Source organism: Hemitrygon akajei, chromosome 8 (assembly GCF_048418815.1).
Source record: "Hemitrygon akajei chromosome 8, sHemAka1.3, whole genome shotgun sequence".
In the NCBI taxonomy this organism is placed as follows: Eukaryota; Metazoa; Chordata; class Chondrichthyes; order Myliobatiformes; family Dasyatidae; genus Hemitrygon; species Hemitrygon akajei.
The window spans coordinates 173,544,019-173,560,507 of record NC_133131.1 but is presented as its reverse complement, the minus strand read 5'-3'; the positions used below and the strand labels follow the sequence as shown (position 1 = coordinate 173,560,507).

At 44.0% G+C, this 16,489-nt stretch overlaps 1 protein-coding gene across 2 annotated transcripts in view; it reads left to right on the top strand.

The window, feature by feature from the left end:
- Window positions 1-6,649: 6,649 nt before the first annotated feature.
- LOC140732448 (transient receptor potential cation channel subfamily A member 1-like) overlaps window positions 6,650-16,489 on the top strand; it is a 33,470-nt gene continuing 23,630 nt past the window's right edge. The window contains exon 1 of one of the 2 annotated variants that reach the window (XM_073055120.1): window positions 6,650-7,510. In XM_073055120.1, the coding sequence (XP_072911221.1) occupies window positions 7,318-7,510 (193 nt within the window). In that variant the 5' untranslated portion in view covers window positions 6,650-7,317. Of the gene's footprint in view, window positions 8,284-16,489 lie in introns of both variants that reach the window. The other variant, XM_073055119.1, reaches the window with a different exon arrangement.

Sequence of the window (16,489 nt, the reverse complement as noted above, 5' to 3'; positions counted from 1 at the left end):
CTGTCAGGTCAGCAGAAAAGGTCATTGTCTGCAGCCTACCATCACTGTAGGACTTGTATGTGTCCAGGACAAAGAAACAGGCAGGAAAATCATTGTGGACACTATCCACATAGCAAACTGTATTTTTCCAGGCATTTAATCTGATCAACTACTCTAGTTAGAACCCCCAGTCCCATTATTCACTGCACTACACTGTAAACCACATTTTATAATGTTGGTATTTATATATTTATGCACATTTATCAGTACTTTAACCTCTAATTTTTAATATAATTCTTTATAATTGTTGAATTTTGTTGTTTTTGTTGCATGTCACACCCAGCCCAAAACATCATAGTAAATTTTGAATACATATAAACATACGCTTACCGGCCACTTGATCAGGGACCTCCTGTATGTAATAAAGTGGCCACTGAGTGCATGTGATGAAAATTGGTGAGTCTTGATTCTTAATAATATATTGATATTAAAGTGACATATCTCTAAAACTTCACAGGCACGTTAGCACTGAGTCATATTTAAAAAGGACCAAGAGTGTGGCCATGGTTTTCAGGGGGTCTGAAAGAGAAAGGAGAGGCAGAGATACAGAGAGGTTTGGGAAGTAGATTTCAATGGACCATGGTGGCCATGAGCACGCATGCCAATGTTAGATCAGTTGAAGCCAATCAAGCTGAAGAGGCTGGACAGGGAGGACCACAGAGATCTCAGAGAGTTATGAAACTGAAGAAAATTGTGGAGATGGGAGTGTGGCCAAGGTGGGATTGGTAACACGGATGAGAACTTTAATATCAAGCTGTTGGTAAAATAACATTCATCATTTTGGGCGAGTCTTGGGTCAATATTGAAGATTGAAGGCCGAAGGCCGATGTCAAAGCCCAATGCCTGGAGCCAGGAACCTGCAAATCTCTGTGAATCCCCTGGGGAAGTCACAGGCCCAATGTCTGCAAGTCCCTGCGTCCACTGGAGGCTGCCTTGCCCTGGGGTTAGAGGGCTGTGTCTGCGCGTGTGTGTAGGTGGTAGGGAGGTATTTCACTGCTGTTGCTTTCTTGCTTGGCATGTTCAGTTTTATTGTGTTCCGTGTTGTTCTGCAGAACATGCTGCGTATGCTATGCTGCTGCCAGAATGTGTGGTGACACTCATGGGCTGCTCCCAGCACATCCTTGGATTGATTGGTCATTTCACTGTATGTTTTGAGGTAAAAGTGATAAATAAGTCTTAATCTGAATCTGAATATAGCCCGTAGGGAACAGAAGCAAAGGTGCAAATTAGGACAAGCAGAGATCTACAAGACTTCAGGAGGATGGATAAGTGGAAGCTGGTGAGGTCTGAACTAGAAGCAGAAGAGATCCTGTAGATGCTGGAAATAAATCCAGAGCAATGTGCACTGAGAGGAGAGGAGAGTGGACCATGGGAGAAAGGGAAGGACGAGGAACACCAGGGGTTGTGATAGGCAGGTGAGGAAAGGAGGTAAGAGGCCAGAGGGGGGAAATGAAGAACAGCAAAGGGGGAGGAGAAATAAATTACCAGAAGTTGAAGACATTAACATTCATGCCATCAGGTTGGAGGCTACCTAGACAGAATAGGAGACGTTGCTCCTCCAGTCTGAGAGTGGTCTTATCTACTCTCTTCTCCAATCAGATTCCTTCTTCTCCAGCCCTTACCTTTTCCACCTATCATCTCCCAGCTTCTTATTTCATTCCCCCCCCCCCACCCACTTGGCTTCACCTATCGCCTTCCAGCTTGTCTTCTTCCCTCTTCCCACCACCTTCTTACTCTGGTATCTTGCACCCATCTTTCCGTTCCTGTTGAAGGGTCTCAGCCCAAAACATCGACTGTTCATTCATTTCCATCGACGCTGCCTGACCCGCTGAGTTATTGCTGAGCAAAATATTGAAACAGACAAGTCTAGAGGTAACAACATTACATTGAGGAAAGCTCAGGAGACAGGAGATGTTGCAGAAATAGAATGAGGTTGTCTTAGTAACAAAGTTAATATAAAACATAGTAAATTGCTTAATTTGGCACTAATATTGGCAGTTTTCCTCAGGAGATGGCTGGTGTGCTGAATGGAAAGGCTCAAAACTTGAGCTTCTGTCTTGAAGATAAATGAGTTGTTACTCATCAGAGATGAGGAGACCTGCATTTTATACTTGGTCAGGGCTTAATGAATTAATTTATTTCTTATTTATTTAGATACAATGTAGAATAGGCTCTTTCAGACCTTTAAGCCACACTTCCCAGAAATTCCACATTTTAATCCTAGCTTAATCAACAACCAATTAACCTACCAACCGGTATGTCTTTGGAATGTGGGAGGAAACCCGAGAACCTGGAGGAAACTCACATGGTCATGGGGAGAATGTACAACCTCCTTACAGGCAGTGGTGGGAATTGAACCCCAGTTGCTGGTACTATAAAGTGTGGTGCTAACCACTGTGTTACTGTGCCACCCCTGGAGAGTGAGAGACATAGAAGGGGTGCAGTCCTAATGCAGTCAAAAGGAATGTGCAGGTTAGCATAAGGTAGCCACAGGAATAGAGGTGTAAATGAGCCATTTCTGTGTCATATGACTTCTGGCTTATAAACTCTCGTCTTTTTCTTTGCCTTGCAGTGTACTGTAGTAATTTTATGTATTGCACTGTACTGCTGCCGCAAAAAAATATAAATTTCATGACATATATGAGTGATGATAAACCTGATTCTGATATGGGTCTCTATTGTGGACTGAGAATGGGAAGGGGACAGGGAGAGGGGATTCATGGTTGGGAAAAGGGGAAGAGGGTGGGGAGGGAACAGGAATCACCAGAGAGATCAATAAACTAATTGTTTGAAATCAAACAACCTTGCCTGGTGTTTCAGGGCTGGGTGTGTCTGCACCCGTGCCACTCCCCTCCCATGGCACTCTGCCCTTGCCATTCCCAACATCCTTTGCTCCCGCCAGATGTACAAACCCATTCTCCACTCCACGTTGGCAAAGGCAGAACCATGCAAAAGGGTTAGGCACCCTGGCTGTATATACGTGCCTGAAGTCTTTTGTACAGTACTGTACATGTTCTATTTTTCCTTGAATGTAGTATCTCGTACACTTCTAATATTCAAATGTGGGTCCATTCAGTGTCAGGAATCCCAATGGTTTCTTCAAAGAAAAGATGGTGGAGTGGAGAGCACAGTTAAAGGAGACAACCATTCAGATAGGCTTGCTCTTTTGCTGTACAGATTCTTAATGGTTGCTTCTTGGAGTCAGATCCGTAGGCCACAGAAATGACCCTTTTAAAGTTCAAAGTAAACTTATGATCGAAGTATCACATACTACCCTGAAATTCACTTTCTGCCAGGCATTCACAGTAAAACAAAGAAATACAACACAATCAATGCAAAACTATGCACAAAAGCTGACAAACAAACAATCCGCATAAGAAGACAAACTGTGCAAATACCAAAAACAAACAATAAATAACCACGTAATAACTAATACTCTGAATGTGAGTTACAGGCTACTTGACTGTGAGCCCATTGGTTGTGGAATCCATTCAGTGTTGAAGTGAGTGAAGTTATGCACGCTCGATCAGGAGCCTGATGGTTGAGGGGTACTAATTGTTCTGAAGCTGGTGGTGTGGGTCCTGAGGCTCCCGTACTTCCTTTCTGATGGTAGCAGCGAGAAGAGAGCATGGCCAGGGTGGTGGGGTCCTTAGTGATGGACATGGCTTTCTTGTGGCAGTGCTCCTGGTAAATATGCTCAATGGTGGGGAGGGCTCTTCCTGTGACGGACTGGGCTGTATTCACTACTTTTTGTGGGCTTTTCCATTTTGTAGCCTTTTTACACATTTACACAATATATGGAGATGCGGAGGAATTTCTTTAGCCACAGGGTGGTGAATCTGTGGAATTCATTGCTACAGACGGCTGTGGGGGCAAAGTCATTGGGTATATTTAAAGTGGAGGTTGATAGGTTCATCAAAGGTTACAGAGTGAAGGTGGGAGATTCGGGTTGAGAAGGAAAATAAATCAACCATGATCCATGAGTTGACTCTATGGGCTGAATGGCCTAATTCTGCTCCAATGTCTTATGGTCTTATCAATCAAGGTCAAGGGCACAATATTTAACATCAATAAAATATTTATAATATAAACTTTAATAATGTTATTAAAACAACTAAAATATATTCAATATAATAACCATTGTAATACCACTTTGGATTATATTTTTTTATTTTCCCTGTCACTACTTCCACTAAGGTCATTATATTTATTCTGCGGCGATAGTTATGTATAATTCAAGTTTATATTAACTTACGTTTATAATGTCCTTGCTTCTGCTGATGTAATCAAAGCCAACTATCTTGTCATTTATGCCTTGGTTATGGTATGCCTATCACAATAAACAGAGTTCTAGAGCACAATAGTACAGAAACAAGTCCTTCGGCCCGTCTAGTCCGCGCCTATCTGTTCTTTCTACCTAGTCCCATTGTCCCGCCCCTGGACAATATACCGCTCCCATCCATGTCCTTAATCAAACTTCTCTGAAATGCTGAAATCCAACCCGCGCTCATCACCTCCGCTGGCAGCTCATTCAGCACTCTTGAAGTTCCGTTTAAATATTCCACCTACCACTCTTTTCTAGTCTCACCCAGCCTCAGTTGTGAATAAAGTAAAGTGGTCAAATCTACTTAAGTTCATTGGTACCAAGCAATATTAATCAATCAGAAACGATTGGCAGAGTATATACTAACCGACACTAAAACTGTCGGTTCGTCAGCGGCTGCTAGCCAAATGCCACAGCGCAGAGCTCCAGCAATCATTAATTCTCTCTCTCTCTCTCACACACACACACTCCCATCTCCCCCACCTCCCTTCCCCTCTCCCTCACTCCTATTTCCCAACACCTCCCTTCCTCTCTTTCTCTCTCTCCCCCTCTCTCTTCCTTATCTCCCTCCCTCTCCCTCCCGCTCTCTTTCTCTCTCCGTCCCTCTCCCGCCCCTCTATTTCCCTCTCGCTCACACGCACACACCCTCTCCCCCTCCCTTCCCTCTCTCTCTCTCTCTCTCTCTCTCATTCCTTTGATCACGCCCCTGGCCATTTCTCCCAGTACAACTTCTCCCCAGTTTACGATTTTATATCCACATTCCAGTGAAGCCGCTTGCGAAATCCAACTTTAGCGCTGTTTTTGTTTAAAATTATCAAACGCCCCCACCCCCAAGGCCATTCTCCCTTCTTGTCTCTTCAGCCTTCTTTTAAATGGTTCGGCACAACATTATGGGCCGAAGGGCCTGCTCTACTGTTCTATGCTCTTCAACATCCGAGTTCTCCAACATTTCTGGCCCTTTCATTTTAGTTGGCGAGTAGCCGCTATTGCCAAAAGCCGCCAAGGAATGCAAAATAATCTGAAACCAACTAATTACTAATCGCACCGTGATGAATAATGTAACCAATACTGGAAACGTCAGCTCTCCCCATTGGACGGAATTGCGTTAAATCGCTAACGCAAGAAATGTTTTACAAATTAAGTTCATCGTTTTAGCTTGTTTGTCCCCACCCCGAGGAAGCCGGGTTTGCAGGGGTAGTCGGTGAGAGGGGGATTCACTGGCACCAACGTGTAAACCATGTTTATTAGACCATCGGACACAGGAGCAGAACTAGGCCACTCGGCCCATCGAGTCTGCTCCGCCATTCCATCATGGCTGATTTATTATCCCTCTCCACCCCATCCTCCTACCTTCTCTTGATGCCCTGACTGAACCTATCAATCTCTCTTTTTTTAATTTTTTTATTAAATTTTCAAATAGGTTACAGAAAGAAAAAAGAAAATTATCGACCCTTCCCCCCCTCCCCTTAACCTCTCCCCCCCCCCCAACATATCCCTATAGGAAAAAAAGAAGAAAAAAGGAAGAAAGAAAGAATGTCTGGATATCGGAAGATCCCCACATGCTCCGCTGAGTTCATAATAGCTTTAATATGTATATTTATTTCTTTCCCCAGATAACTAGTAATTTTATCTTCAGAGCACCTATAGATTTAATCCTATTTTTTGTAAATAAGGGCGCCAAATTTTCAGAAATATTTCATATTTATCTCTTAAATTATAAGTATTTTTTTCAAGTGGAATGCAGCTAAAAATTTCATTCTTCCAACGATCTACACTTAAGTATGAATCCGATTTCCAAGTAACTGCAATAGCCTTTTTGGCTACTGCCAATGCAATTTTTATGAATTCTTTCTGATATTTATTCAATTTGGGTTTCGGTTTTATCCCTTCAATATCACTTAGTGAAAATAATATTGGATTATGTGGAAGTTGTATTCCAATAATTTGTTCCAATAAAACTCTTAAATTTGTCCAAAAAGGTTGAATTTTAGAACAAGACCAAGTAGAGTGTAAAAAACCTATCAATCTCTGCATGAAATATACCCAGTGACTTGGCCTCCACAGCCGTCTGTAGCAGTGAGTTGCACAGATTCACCACCCTCTGGCTAAAGAAATGCCTCACAGCCCTGTTGTAAATGGACGTCCCTCTATTCTGAGGCTGTGCCCTCTGGTCCTAGACACTCCCACTAAAGGAAACATCGTCTCCACGTCCGCTCGAATTCGACCCTTCAATATCCGATAGGTTTCAATGAGATCTTCCCTCATTTTTTTCCTAACCTTCAGCGAGGTCGGACCCAGAACATCAAACGTCAATATCAAAGCGTTAAATGAGCGTCTGCTCGTTGTGGACAAAGTAAAAGACCCGGACAGACACTTCCTTGCGATCGACGTCGACACTGCACACAGAGCCGATCCAGTACGGCTCTTCCGAAGGAGATATGAAAGGCATGTAGGACTGGACCTTCTTGTTGTGTTGGATGTCATAGGTGACTGGACGCCTCCCGATGCACACCTTGCCCTCAAAGTAGGCATCGATGGTACCGTGCGGCGGGAGAGCGCTCCTCACTCTCGGGCACTTGGGATCCCTGTTGAACGCCTCCTGGAAGGCCACTTGTACCGCAGTGGACAACGCATCTCTGGTCCAGATGTTGGCCTCCGTGAGAGTCTTGGGCTCGTATTGGTCTGCAGCCTCGCTGGGGGATGTGGGTGTCCTGCGGGCCCCGGGCCGCGCTCGAATCCCTCTCTGGATCACCCTGTAGTGGACTTGGACCACCCCAACCGGCAGGTGTCTTCGATCGGACGCCATGGCTCCCACAACCACAGCGCCGCTTTGGACAAGCTCAATGAAGCGGTAGATGTTGTGACAGCCCTTGACCAAGCGACCCCGCACGCTGTGACTGTCGTAGTGCTGGAAGGCGGACTCCAGAATCACCAGCCTCCAGGGGCGGGCGGACATGGGGGCTACCGAGGTGGAGAGAGAAGCCCACGTTACGGCCGGGACCGCTGGACCAGATGTGGGGAAGCAGATTAACGTTCACTCCTTCTCACGTCCACCCCGAAACATCATCCGGCTAGTCCGATCTATAGTGTTAACTCACTATGAAGATCTCCCAGCTAGAACTGCATCCCGGTCCGCGAAGTACCCAGGTCAGTGAAATGGAGGGCCGGTTAAATGAAGCGACCAACGTCACCTCCTGTATCTCAGTTAATGAGATAATTCAGTCCAAGGAAAAATCACATAAGGCATTTAATTGTCTTTGGAATGTCAAATCAACGCAAAGGAGATGCGCACTCTGTCGCTTGTCTCAAGATGAGTTAACTTTTGTACGTTGTTTAGAATGTAAAACAATATGACATTTGGGCGTAAATAACGTTTGGAGATCACCTGACGCGCCTCTGGCACACCCAGAGCCGTGTGCCGGGCTCCGAACTGCATTGCGGCTGGGAGGGCTTCCTGGGTGTAACTTTGGTGAAGGTAGTGCGGTTCGTTACTGGCGGCGCCCAAGTTGGACCTGGCCATTTTAACATGGGCCACTTCAGTTGGGGAGATAACGGGAAGCTGGATCTAGGGGAGTACTGGTCTGAACTCCCTTTCCCCATCAGCGCCTTCTTCAGGCGCTTGGACGACCAAGTGACCCCTCCCTACGTCCAAGCCCTCTTGGACAAACGGCCCTTCTCTTTCGGCGACGGCGCCGGGGTGGAGTTCTTCGGCGACGAATTCCTGTACGGGTCGGAGGAGCCCGGATCTAACGAGGTGCAGTTCTACGCGGCCTATGGAGAGATTAGTATGAGAGCGGGCAAGCAAAACCTTCTCACCTTCCTCAAGCTGGTTCTCGAGTCGAGACCCCGGCCGCTTCTTGAAGGCATCCAGGAGAGCCTGAAGGGTTTGGAACGAGAGCTGAAAGAGCTGGAGGAGCTGGGTACGTCCATCCAATGGCCCCTCTTTGACTCATCTTCCGCCCTCACTCCCTATTGCGTTCACTCTGTTTCTCCGCTTCACATTCCCCCTCTCCCGCTTTATCTATTCCACCTCTCCCTTCTTCGTTATTTATGCACATTTTATTCGTCTAATTTTTATTTTATGTAAGTATTTATTCTTTATAATTGTTGAATGATTTCGTTCCATGCCGCGCCCTGTCCAATATATCACAGCAAAATCGTAATGTAAATGAATAGTTTATCCTTAATCCTTATCCATCCATTATTCCTTTTCCCTGTGTCCCCTGTGTTCCCTTTATCCGTAGTCTCATCTCTCTCCTTTCTCCTCTATCAAATGCCCTTTAGCTGCTGCTCACCTCTGCCCTTATCAGCCTTTAATGATCACGGTTCTCTGTACTGTTTCCACCAGCCACCCTCCGGCCCTTTCTCCCTTCCCCTCTCCCACTTTTCTTAATGCGCAATTCGTTTTGAATCCGTTTTTACGTCTCCATCTTCCTATCCCTTTAGATGTTACCGACTCCCTTTATCTATCGCTTCATTTTTAATTATCCCCTATAATTTACCTCGCCCTCTTTATTGCGTCTCTCTCTCTCCTCTCTCTCGCTCTTTCCCTCTGCGTCTCTCTCTTTTTCTCTCCTCTCTCTCGCTCTCTTTCCCTCTGCGTCTCTGCTTCTGTTTTTTTACTCTTTCTCTCCCCCTGCGTCTCTCTGTGTTTCTCCCCCTCTGTCTCTTTTTCTCTCTCCTCTCTCTCTTTGAGTCTCTATCCGATTCGCTTTCTCTCTCTCTCTCTCTCTCTCTCTCTCTCTCTCTCTCTCTCTCTCTCTCTCTCTCTCTCTCTCTCTCTCTCTCTCTCTCTCTCTCTCTCTCTCTCTCTCTGCGTCCCTATGTCTCTCGTTCTCTCTGTGCATTTCTATCTCTCTTTCTCTCTGTATTTCTGTCTGTCTGTCTGTCTCTCTGTCCCTGTTTCTCTCTCGCTCTCTTTCTTCATCCAGTTTTTCTATTGGCCCGAGCTTTCTCTTTCCCTTAATCTCTCCAAGAATTCTCTTTATTTTTACCGCCCTTTATTTATCCAGACGGTCGGGTTATTTTTACCTCGCCTTTGCCTGTTTCTGTCTGTGCCTAGCCTGATTAATATGTCCGTTTACCCTTCTCCAGAAAATCTGCAGCCCCCACATTCGATGTTTTTTCTGAAACCCGTGCGCAATTCCGGCGCATTCTCCATCTCTGCATCAGCGGGAGAGTCTCGCCTATATCCAGTGAATAGTGTAGTATCCGCTCGTATAGGAACATATACTTATCCAATTATAATCTAGTGTTCCTATATATCTTGTCAACAACATGTGGACCAGATATTTACAGCCTACGCCTGAAAGTCCTTTTCAAAATATGCTTTCCTGCCGCAACGTTATTCGCTCACTCCTGCGCCATTTCGCTTGTGACCTGGATTTTTTAAAAAAACATACAAGTGCTTATGTGCTATTTGATGAATAAAAAGTAAATTACCTTTTTTTTTCATTGATTATTATATATTTGGCATCTCCACTGGCCGACCAGAGCATTTCGATATCAGAGATTCAAATCTCTGTGTAACATTAGGAGTCAGGAAATAAATGTGATGGTCTCACTTCATTAGCATTTGGAAAAGCGGATGTAAGATAAATAATCTTTTTATTAATCTCAGTTTTTGTACTGAGAAGCTTAACCCTAACAATAAACCCTGAAATAACACTGCAGTTATAAGATTCCCCCCCACCACCACCACCACCGCCTTCTTATTCAAACCTCTGCCCCTTTCCCTTCCAGTCCTGTTGAAGGGTCTCGACTCGAAACACTGACTGTTCATTCATTTCCAAAGATACTGCCTGACCTGCCGAGTTCCTCCAGCATTTTGTGTGTGTTGTTCTGGAATTCCGGCATCTGTAGAATCTCTTGTGTCTGGATTTTATAATTAACGTTTTAACTTAAATATGAAAATAATAACTATATTCTTCTTGAGCAATAGTATTTATATTATATGTCTTAAATAAATATGATAATATTATTTCCTCAATTATATGAAAATATGTTTATTCTTTAGCGGAAATAGATATAATATATGAAATGATATATATGCGTATATAATATATACTGTATGTTGTATTTCATATATATATATATATATATCTTATTTCAAATGTTATAGAGATAAATAGTTATCATGTATTATTTAAATAATTGATATGATGTATTAAGACCACGTGACATTGGAGTAGAATTAGGCCATTCAGCCCGTCGACTCTGCACCGAAATTCCTTCATAGCTGATTGAAATAAACTTGAATAGCTTTCTAACTTGAATGAAAAAATTATATTTGATCTGAGGTAAGGCTTTACGCTTGAGCTTAAAACTGACTTTGGACGGGAACTGCGGTTCTGTGTGGCCATTTGCGAATCCGACGGTTAATTCTGCGCTGGAGTCGGGCTGCTGGGGTTTGACCAAAAACCGAAGCCGCGCAAGAAATGGCAATGTGGGCAATGCCGCGCCGGATACGCCGCCAGCAAGCGAGACTTGGAATGGTGCACTAGTCACCAGCACCGATACAATCCGGTGTGGGTATCGGAGCCTCAGCATTGCCCAGTGCAGAGCAACCCCTCTCTCCCTCCCCGATTACATCCCAGTTCCACACACGTATCCCTAATGAGATGGTCCATTCCGCTACCGCCACCCTTAACGGAGAGCGCGCAACACCATTTCCAAACCTTTTCAGTACATTTGCAAATTATCTTAAAGGTAATTGATTCCTCGTACAAAATATAGAAAGACAGTGATTCTAATTCTATACTTCCCAAACAAGGGCGACACGTAGCGTAGCGGTGAGCGCAGGGCTTTTCAGCGACAGCGATGGGAAGCTTGGGGTTCAATTCCCGCCTGGGCTTCAGAGGGACACGGGTTAATGAGTTATGAGCATGTTGTGTTGGCACTGGAAACATAACGATGCCCGCTGCTTGCCCCAGTCATAATAGACTCACAGAGTCACAGAAACAGGCCATCTTCTCTCAGTCTAGTTCGTGCCTAACTATTTAAACTGCCCACTCTAATCGACCTGCACTGGGACAATATCCCTCCCACCCATGTACCTGTCCAAACTTCACTTAAATGTTGAAATCGAGCTTGCATGCACCACTTGTGTTAGCAGTTGGTTCCAGACTCCCAGGGCCTCCGAGTGAACAAGTTTCCCCTCATCTTCCCCTCAGACTTTTCGTCTGACATCATTAACTGGTTGTAGTCCTACCTAACCTCGATGGAAGAAGCCTGCTTGGATTGATCTATACCCCACATAATTTTGTACAGCTCTATCAAATCTCCCCTCAATCGTCCACATTCCAAGGAATAAAGTCCTTCCCTATTCAATCTTTCCTTATGACTCAGGTCCTCCAGGCCCAGCAATATCCTGTACTGATAAATAAACTCATCCAGCTGGGTACGGGTACTGATTACGTTTTGATAACAATATCTACCATCTTCATCATTGACATCAAAGGATATGGTGAGAAGACAGGTGTATGGGGTTGAGTGGTATCTGGGATCAGTCATGATGGAATGGTGGAGCAGACTCAATGGGCTGAATGGCCTCATTCTGCTCCTACATCTTTTGGATCAATTTTTGTTTGTTTATCATTTTTAACAGTGATCTGGATGATAATGGGGTTAACTGGATCAACAGATTTGCAGATCACACCAAGATTGGGGGTGTAGTGGACAGTGACGAAGAATATCAGAGCTTGCAGAGGGATCTGGACCAGCTGGAAAGATGGGCTGAAAAGTGGCAGATGGAGTTTAATGCAGATGTTTTGCACTTCAGTAGGACCAACCAGGAAACTATCAATTTTCACTTTAAATATACCCACGGTGTTGGCCTCCACCACCGTGTGCAGTAGAGTATTCCACAGATTCACTACTCTCCAGCTAAACAAAACTCCTCCTTACCTCAGTTCTGAAGAGTCACCACTCAATTTTAAGGCTGTGCCCTCTAGTTCTGGACACCCCCACCAAAAGAAACAACCTCTCCACATCCACTTTATCTGGTCCTTTCAACATTCAGTAAGTTTCAATGAGATCACCCCACATTCTTCTAAATTCCAGTGAGTACAGGCCCAAAGTTGCTAATCGCTCCTCATATGTTAACCCCTTCGTCCCCAGAATTATCCTTGTGAATGAACCTCCTCTGGACTCTCTCCAATGACAACACATCCTTTCTGAGATACAAGGCACAAAACCGTTGACAATTCTCCAAGTGCGGCCTGATCAGTGTCTTATAAAGCTTCAGCATTATCTCTGTGCTTTTATATTCTATTCCCCTTGAAATGAATGCCAATATTGTATTTGCCATCTTTACCACAGACTCAACCTGTAAACTAACTTTCTGGGGGTCTTGCACGAGGACCCCTAAGTCCCTCTGCACCCCTGATGTTTGAATTTTCTCTTCATTTGAATAACAGTCTGCACTACTGTTCCTTTTACCAAAATGCATAATCATACATTTCCCAAAACTGTATTCCATCTGCCAATTTTTTTTGCCCTTCCTTCCAAAGTCCTTCTGCAATTGCATTGCTTCCTCAGTACTATCTACCCCTCCACCTATCTTCGTATCATCAGTGAACTTTGACACAAAACCATCAATTCCATTATCCAAATCGTTGACAAACAATGTGAAAAGCAGCGGTCCCAATACTGACTCCTGAGGAGCACTGACAGCCAACCAGTAAATGACCCCTTTCATTCCCACTTGCTGCCTCCTGCCTGTCAGCCATTCCTCTATCCATACCATGGGATTTTATCTTGTTAAGCAACCTCATGTGTCGTACCTTATCAAATGCCTTCTGAAAATCCAAATAGATGACATCCACATCTTCTCCTTTGTCCATCCTGCTCGTTACTTCCTCAAAGAACTCTAACAGATTTGTCAGGCAAGATTTCCCTTTACAGAAACCATGCTAACTTTGACTTATTTTATCAATAGTCTCCAAGTACCCCGAAACCTTTTCCTTAATAATGGACTCCAACAATTTCCCAGCCACTGAGGTTTGGCTAACTGGCCTTTAATTTTCCTTTCTTTTGCCTTCCTTCCTTCTTAAGATGTGGAGTGACATTTGCAATTTTCCAGTCCTCTGGAACCATGCCAGAATCAAGTGATTCTTGAAAGATCATGACTAATGCATCTGTTATCTCTTCAGCAATCTCTCTCAGGACTCTGGGATGTAGTTCATCTGGTCCAGCTGACTTATCCACCTTAAGACTTTTCAGTTTGCCAAGCACTTTTTCCTTTGTAACAGCAATGGCACTCACTCCTGCTCCCTGACACTCACAGACCTCTGGCACACTGTTAGTATCTTCTATATTCTTTGTTATTGGCTAGTTTGCCCTCATATTTCATCTTTTCCCTTCTTATGGCCCTTTTTAGTTGCTTTTTGTTGGATATTAAAAACTTTCAGATCATCCTGCTTCTCATTCACTTTTGCTACATTATATGCTCTTTCTTTGGCTTTTATGTAGTCCATAACTTCCTTAGTCAGCCACAGTTGCCTACCCCTGCCATTTGAGAACTACTTCTTATGTAGTACATATCAATCCTGTGTCTTGTGAACTACTACCAGAAACTTCAGCCATTTCTGCTCTACTGGCATCCCAGCCAGTATATCCCTTCAATCCACCTGGGCAAGTTCCTCTCTCATTCATAGAAACAGAAATCAACAGCATATTACAGTCCCTTTGGCCCACAATATTGTGCCATCCATGTAACCCACTCTAGAAGCTGCCTAGAATTTCCCTACCGCATAACCCTCTATTTTTCTAAGCTCCATGTATCTATCGAAGAGTCTCTTAAAAGACCTTATTGTATCCGCCTCCACCACCTTCGCTGGCAGTGCATTCCATGCACCCATCACTCTCTGTATGAAAAATTTGTCTCTGACATCCCCCTTGTACTTATTTCTAAGCACCTTAAAACTATGCCCCCTCGTGTTATCCATTTCAGCCCTGGGAAAAAGCCTCTGGCTATCCACACGATCAATGCCTCTCATCATCTTATACACCTCTATCAGGTCACCGCTCATCCTCCATCACTCCAAGGAGAAAAGGCAGAGTTCACTCAACCTGTTCTCATAAGACATGCTCCCCAATCCAGGCAACATCCTTGTAAATCTCCTCTGCACCCTTTCTATGGTTTCCACATCCTTTCTGCAATGAGGTGACCAGAACTGAACATAGTGCTCCAAGTGGGGCCTAACTAAGTTTTTATATAGCTGTAACATTACCCCTCAGCTCTTAAACTCAATTCCATGGAGTTGATGAAGGTCAACACACCATACCCTTCTTAACCACTCTGTCAGTCTGCGCAACAGCTTTGAGTGTCCTATGGACATGGACCCCAAGATCTCACTGATCCTCCACACTGCCAAGAGTCTTACTAATATTATATTCTGTCTTCAAATTTGCCCTACCAAAATGAACCACTTCACACTTACCTGAGTTGAACTCCATCTGTCACTTCTCAGCCCAGTTCTGCATCCTATCAATATCACGCTGTAACCTCTGACAACTCTCCAGACTATCCACAACACCCCCAACTTTTGTGTTATCATCAAACTTACTAACCCAACCCTTCTACTTCCTCATCCAGGTTATTTATAAAAATTACCAAGAGAAGGGGTCCCAGAACAGATCCCTGCGGAACACCACTGGTTACCGACCTCCATGCAGAATACGAACCATCTACAACCACCCTTTGCCTTTTATGGTCAAGCCAATTCTGGATCCACAAAGCAAGGTCTCCTTGGAACCCATGCGTCATTACTTTCTGAATGAGCCTTGCATGGGGAACCTTTTCAAATGCCTTCCTGAAATCCATGTACACTACATCCACTGCTCTACCTTCATCAATGTGTTTTGTTACATCCTCAAAGAATTCAATCAGGTTCATAATGCATGACCTGCCCTTGACAAAGCCATGTTGACAATCCCTAATCAGATTATGTCTCTCCAAATGCTCATAAATCCTGCCTCTCAGGATCTTCTCCAACAACTTGCCCACACTGAAGTAAGACTCACTGGTCTGTAACTTCCAGGGTTATCTCTACTCCCTTTCTTCTATAGGGGAACAAAGTTTGCAACCTTCCAATCCTCTGGTACTTCTCCTGTCCATATTAATGATACAAATATCATCACCAGAGGTTCAGCAATCTCCTCCTTCGCTTCCCACAGTAGCCTAGGGTATATCTTGGAGTGTCCCGATGACTTATCTAACTTAATATCTTTTCTCTTTATTCCATTGCAAAACTAATACATGTGACTCATGCTGCTGCCTCTCAAATTGTAAAATGAATTCATATTATGATTACTGTACTGTCTCCTAAGGGTTCCTTTACCTTAAGCTCCCTAATTAAATCTGGATTATTACATAACACCCAATCTAAGATATCCTTTCCCTGAGTAGGTTCAAGCATAATCTGCTCTAAAAAGCCATCTCATAGGCATTCAATAAATTCCCTCTTTTGTGGTCCAACACCAACTTGATTTTCCTCATCCCCTTGCATATTGAAGTCCCCATTACAATTGTGACATTACCCTGATTACATGACCTTTCCAGCTCCCTTTGCAATCTCAACCCCACATCTTGGCTTCCATTTGGAGGCCTTTATATGATTCCCTTTATGTTTTTTTTACCCTTGCAGTTTCTTAACTCCACCCACAAAGATTCGACATTCTCTGACCCTATGTCACCTCTTTCTAAAGATGTAATTCCATCTCTTACCAGGAGCCACACCACTGCCTGTGCTCTCCTGACCTTCTTTCAGCCATAACTTAGTGATGACCACAACGTCATACTGACTGATCTCTAATCGGGCTACAAGTTTGTCCACCTTATTCCGAATACTGTGTATATTTAAATACAACACCTTCAGTCCTGCATTTTTTGCCTTTTTAAATTTGCCTGTGTGGTACAATTTAACTCTTTTCCCTGTCTGCATTTGTATCCAATCATTGGCTTGTCCTTCCTTACATCCATCATTTACTTGTAAACCTGCTGGATCATCCTCAGCTCTATCATCCTGGTTCCCATCCCACTGCCATATTAGTTTAAACCACTTCCAACAACTCCAGTAAATCTGCCCGCAAAGATATTGGTCCCTCTCGGATTCAAGTGCAACC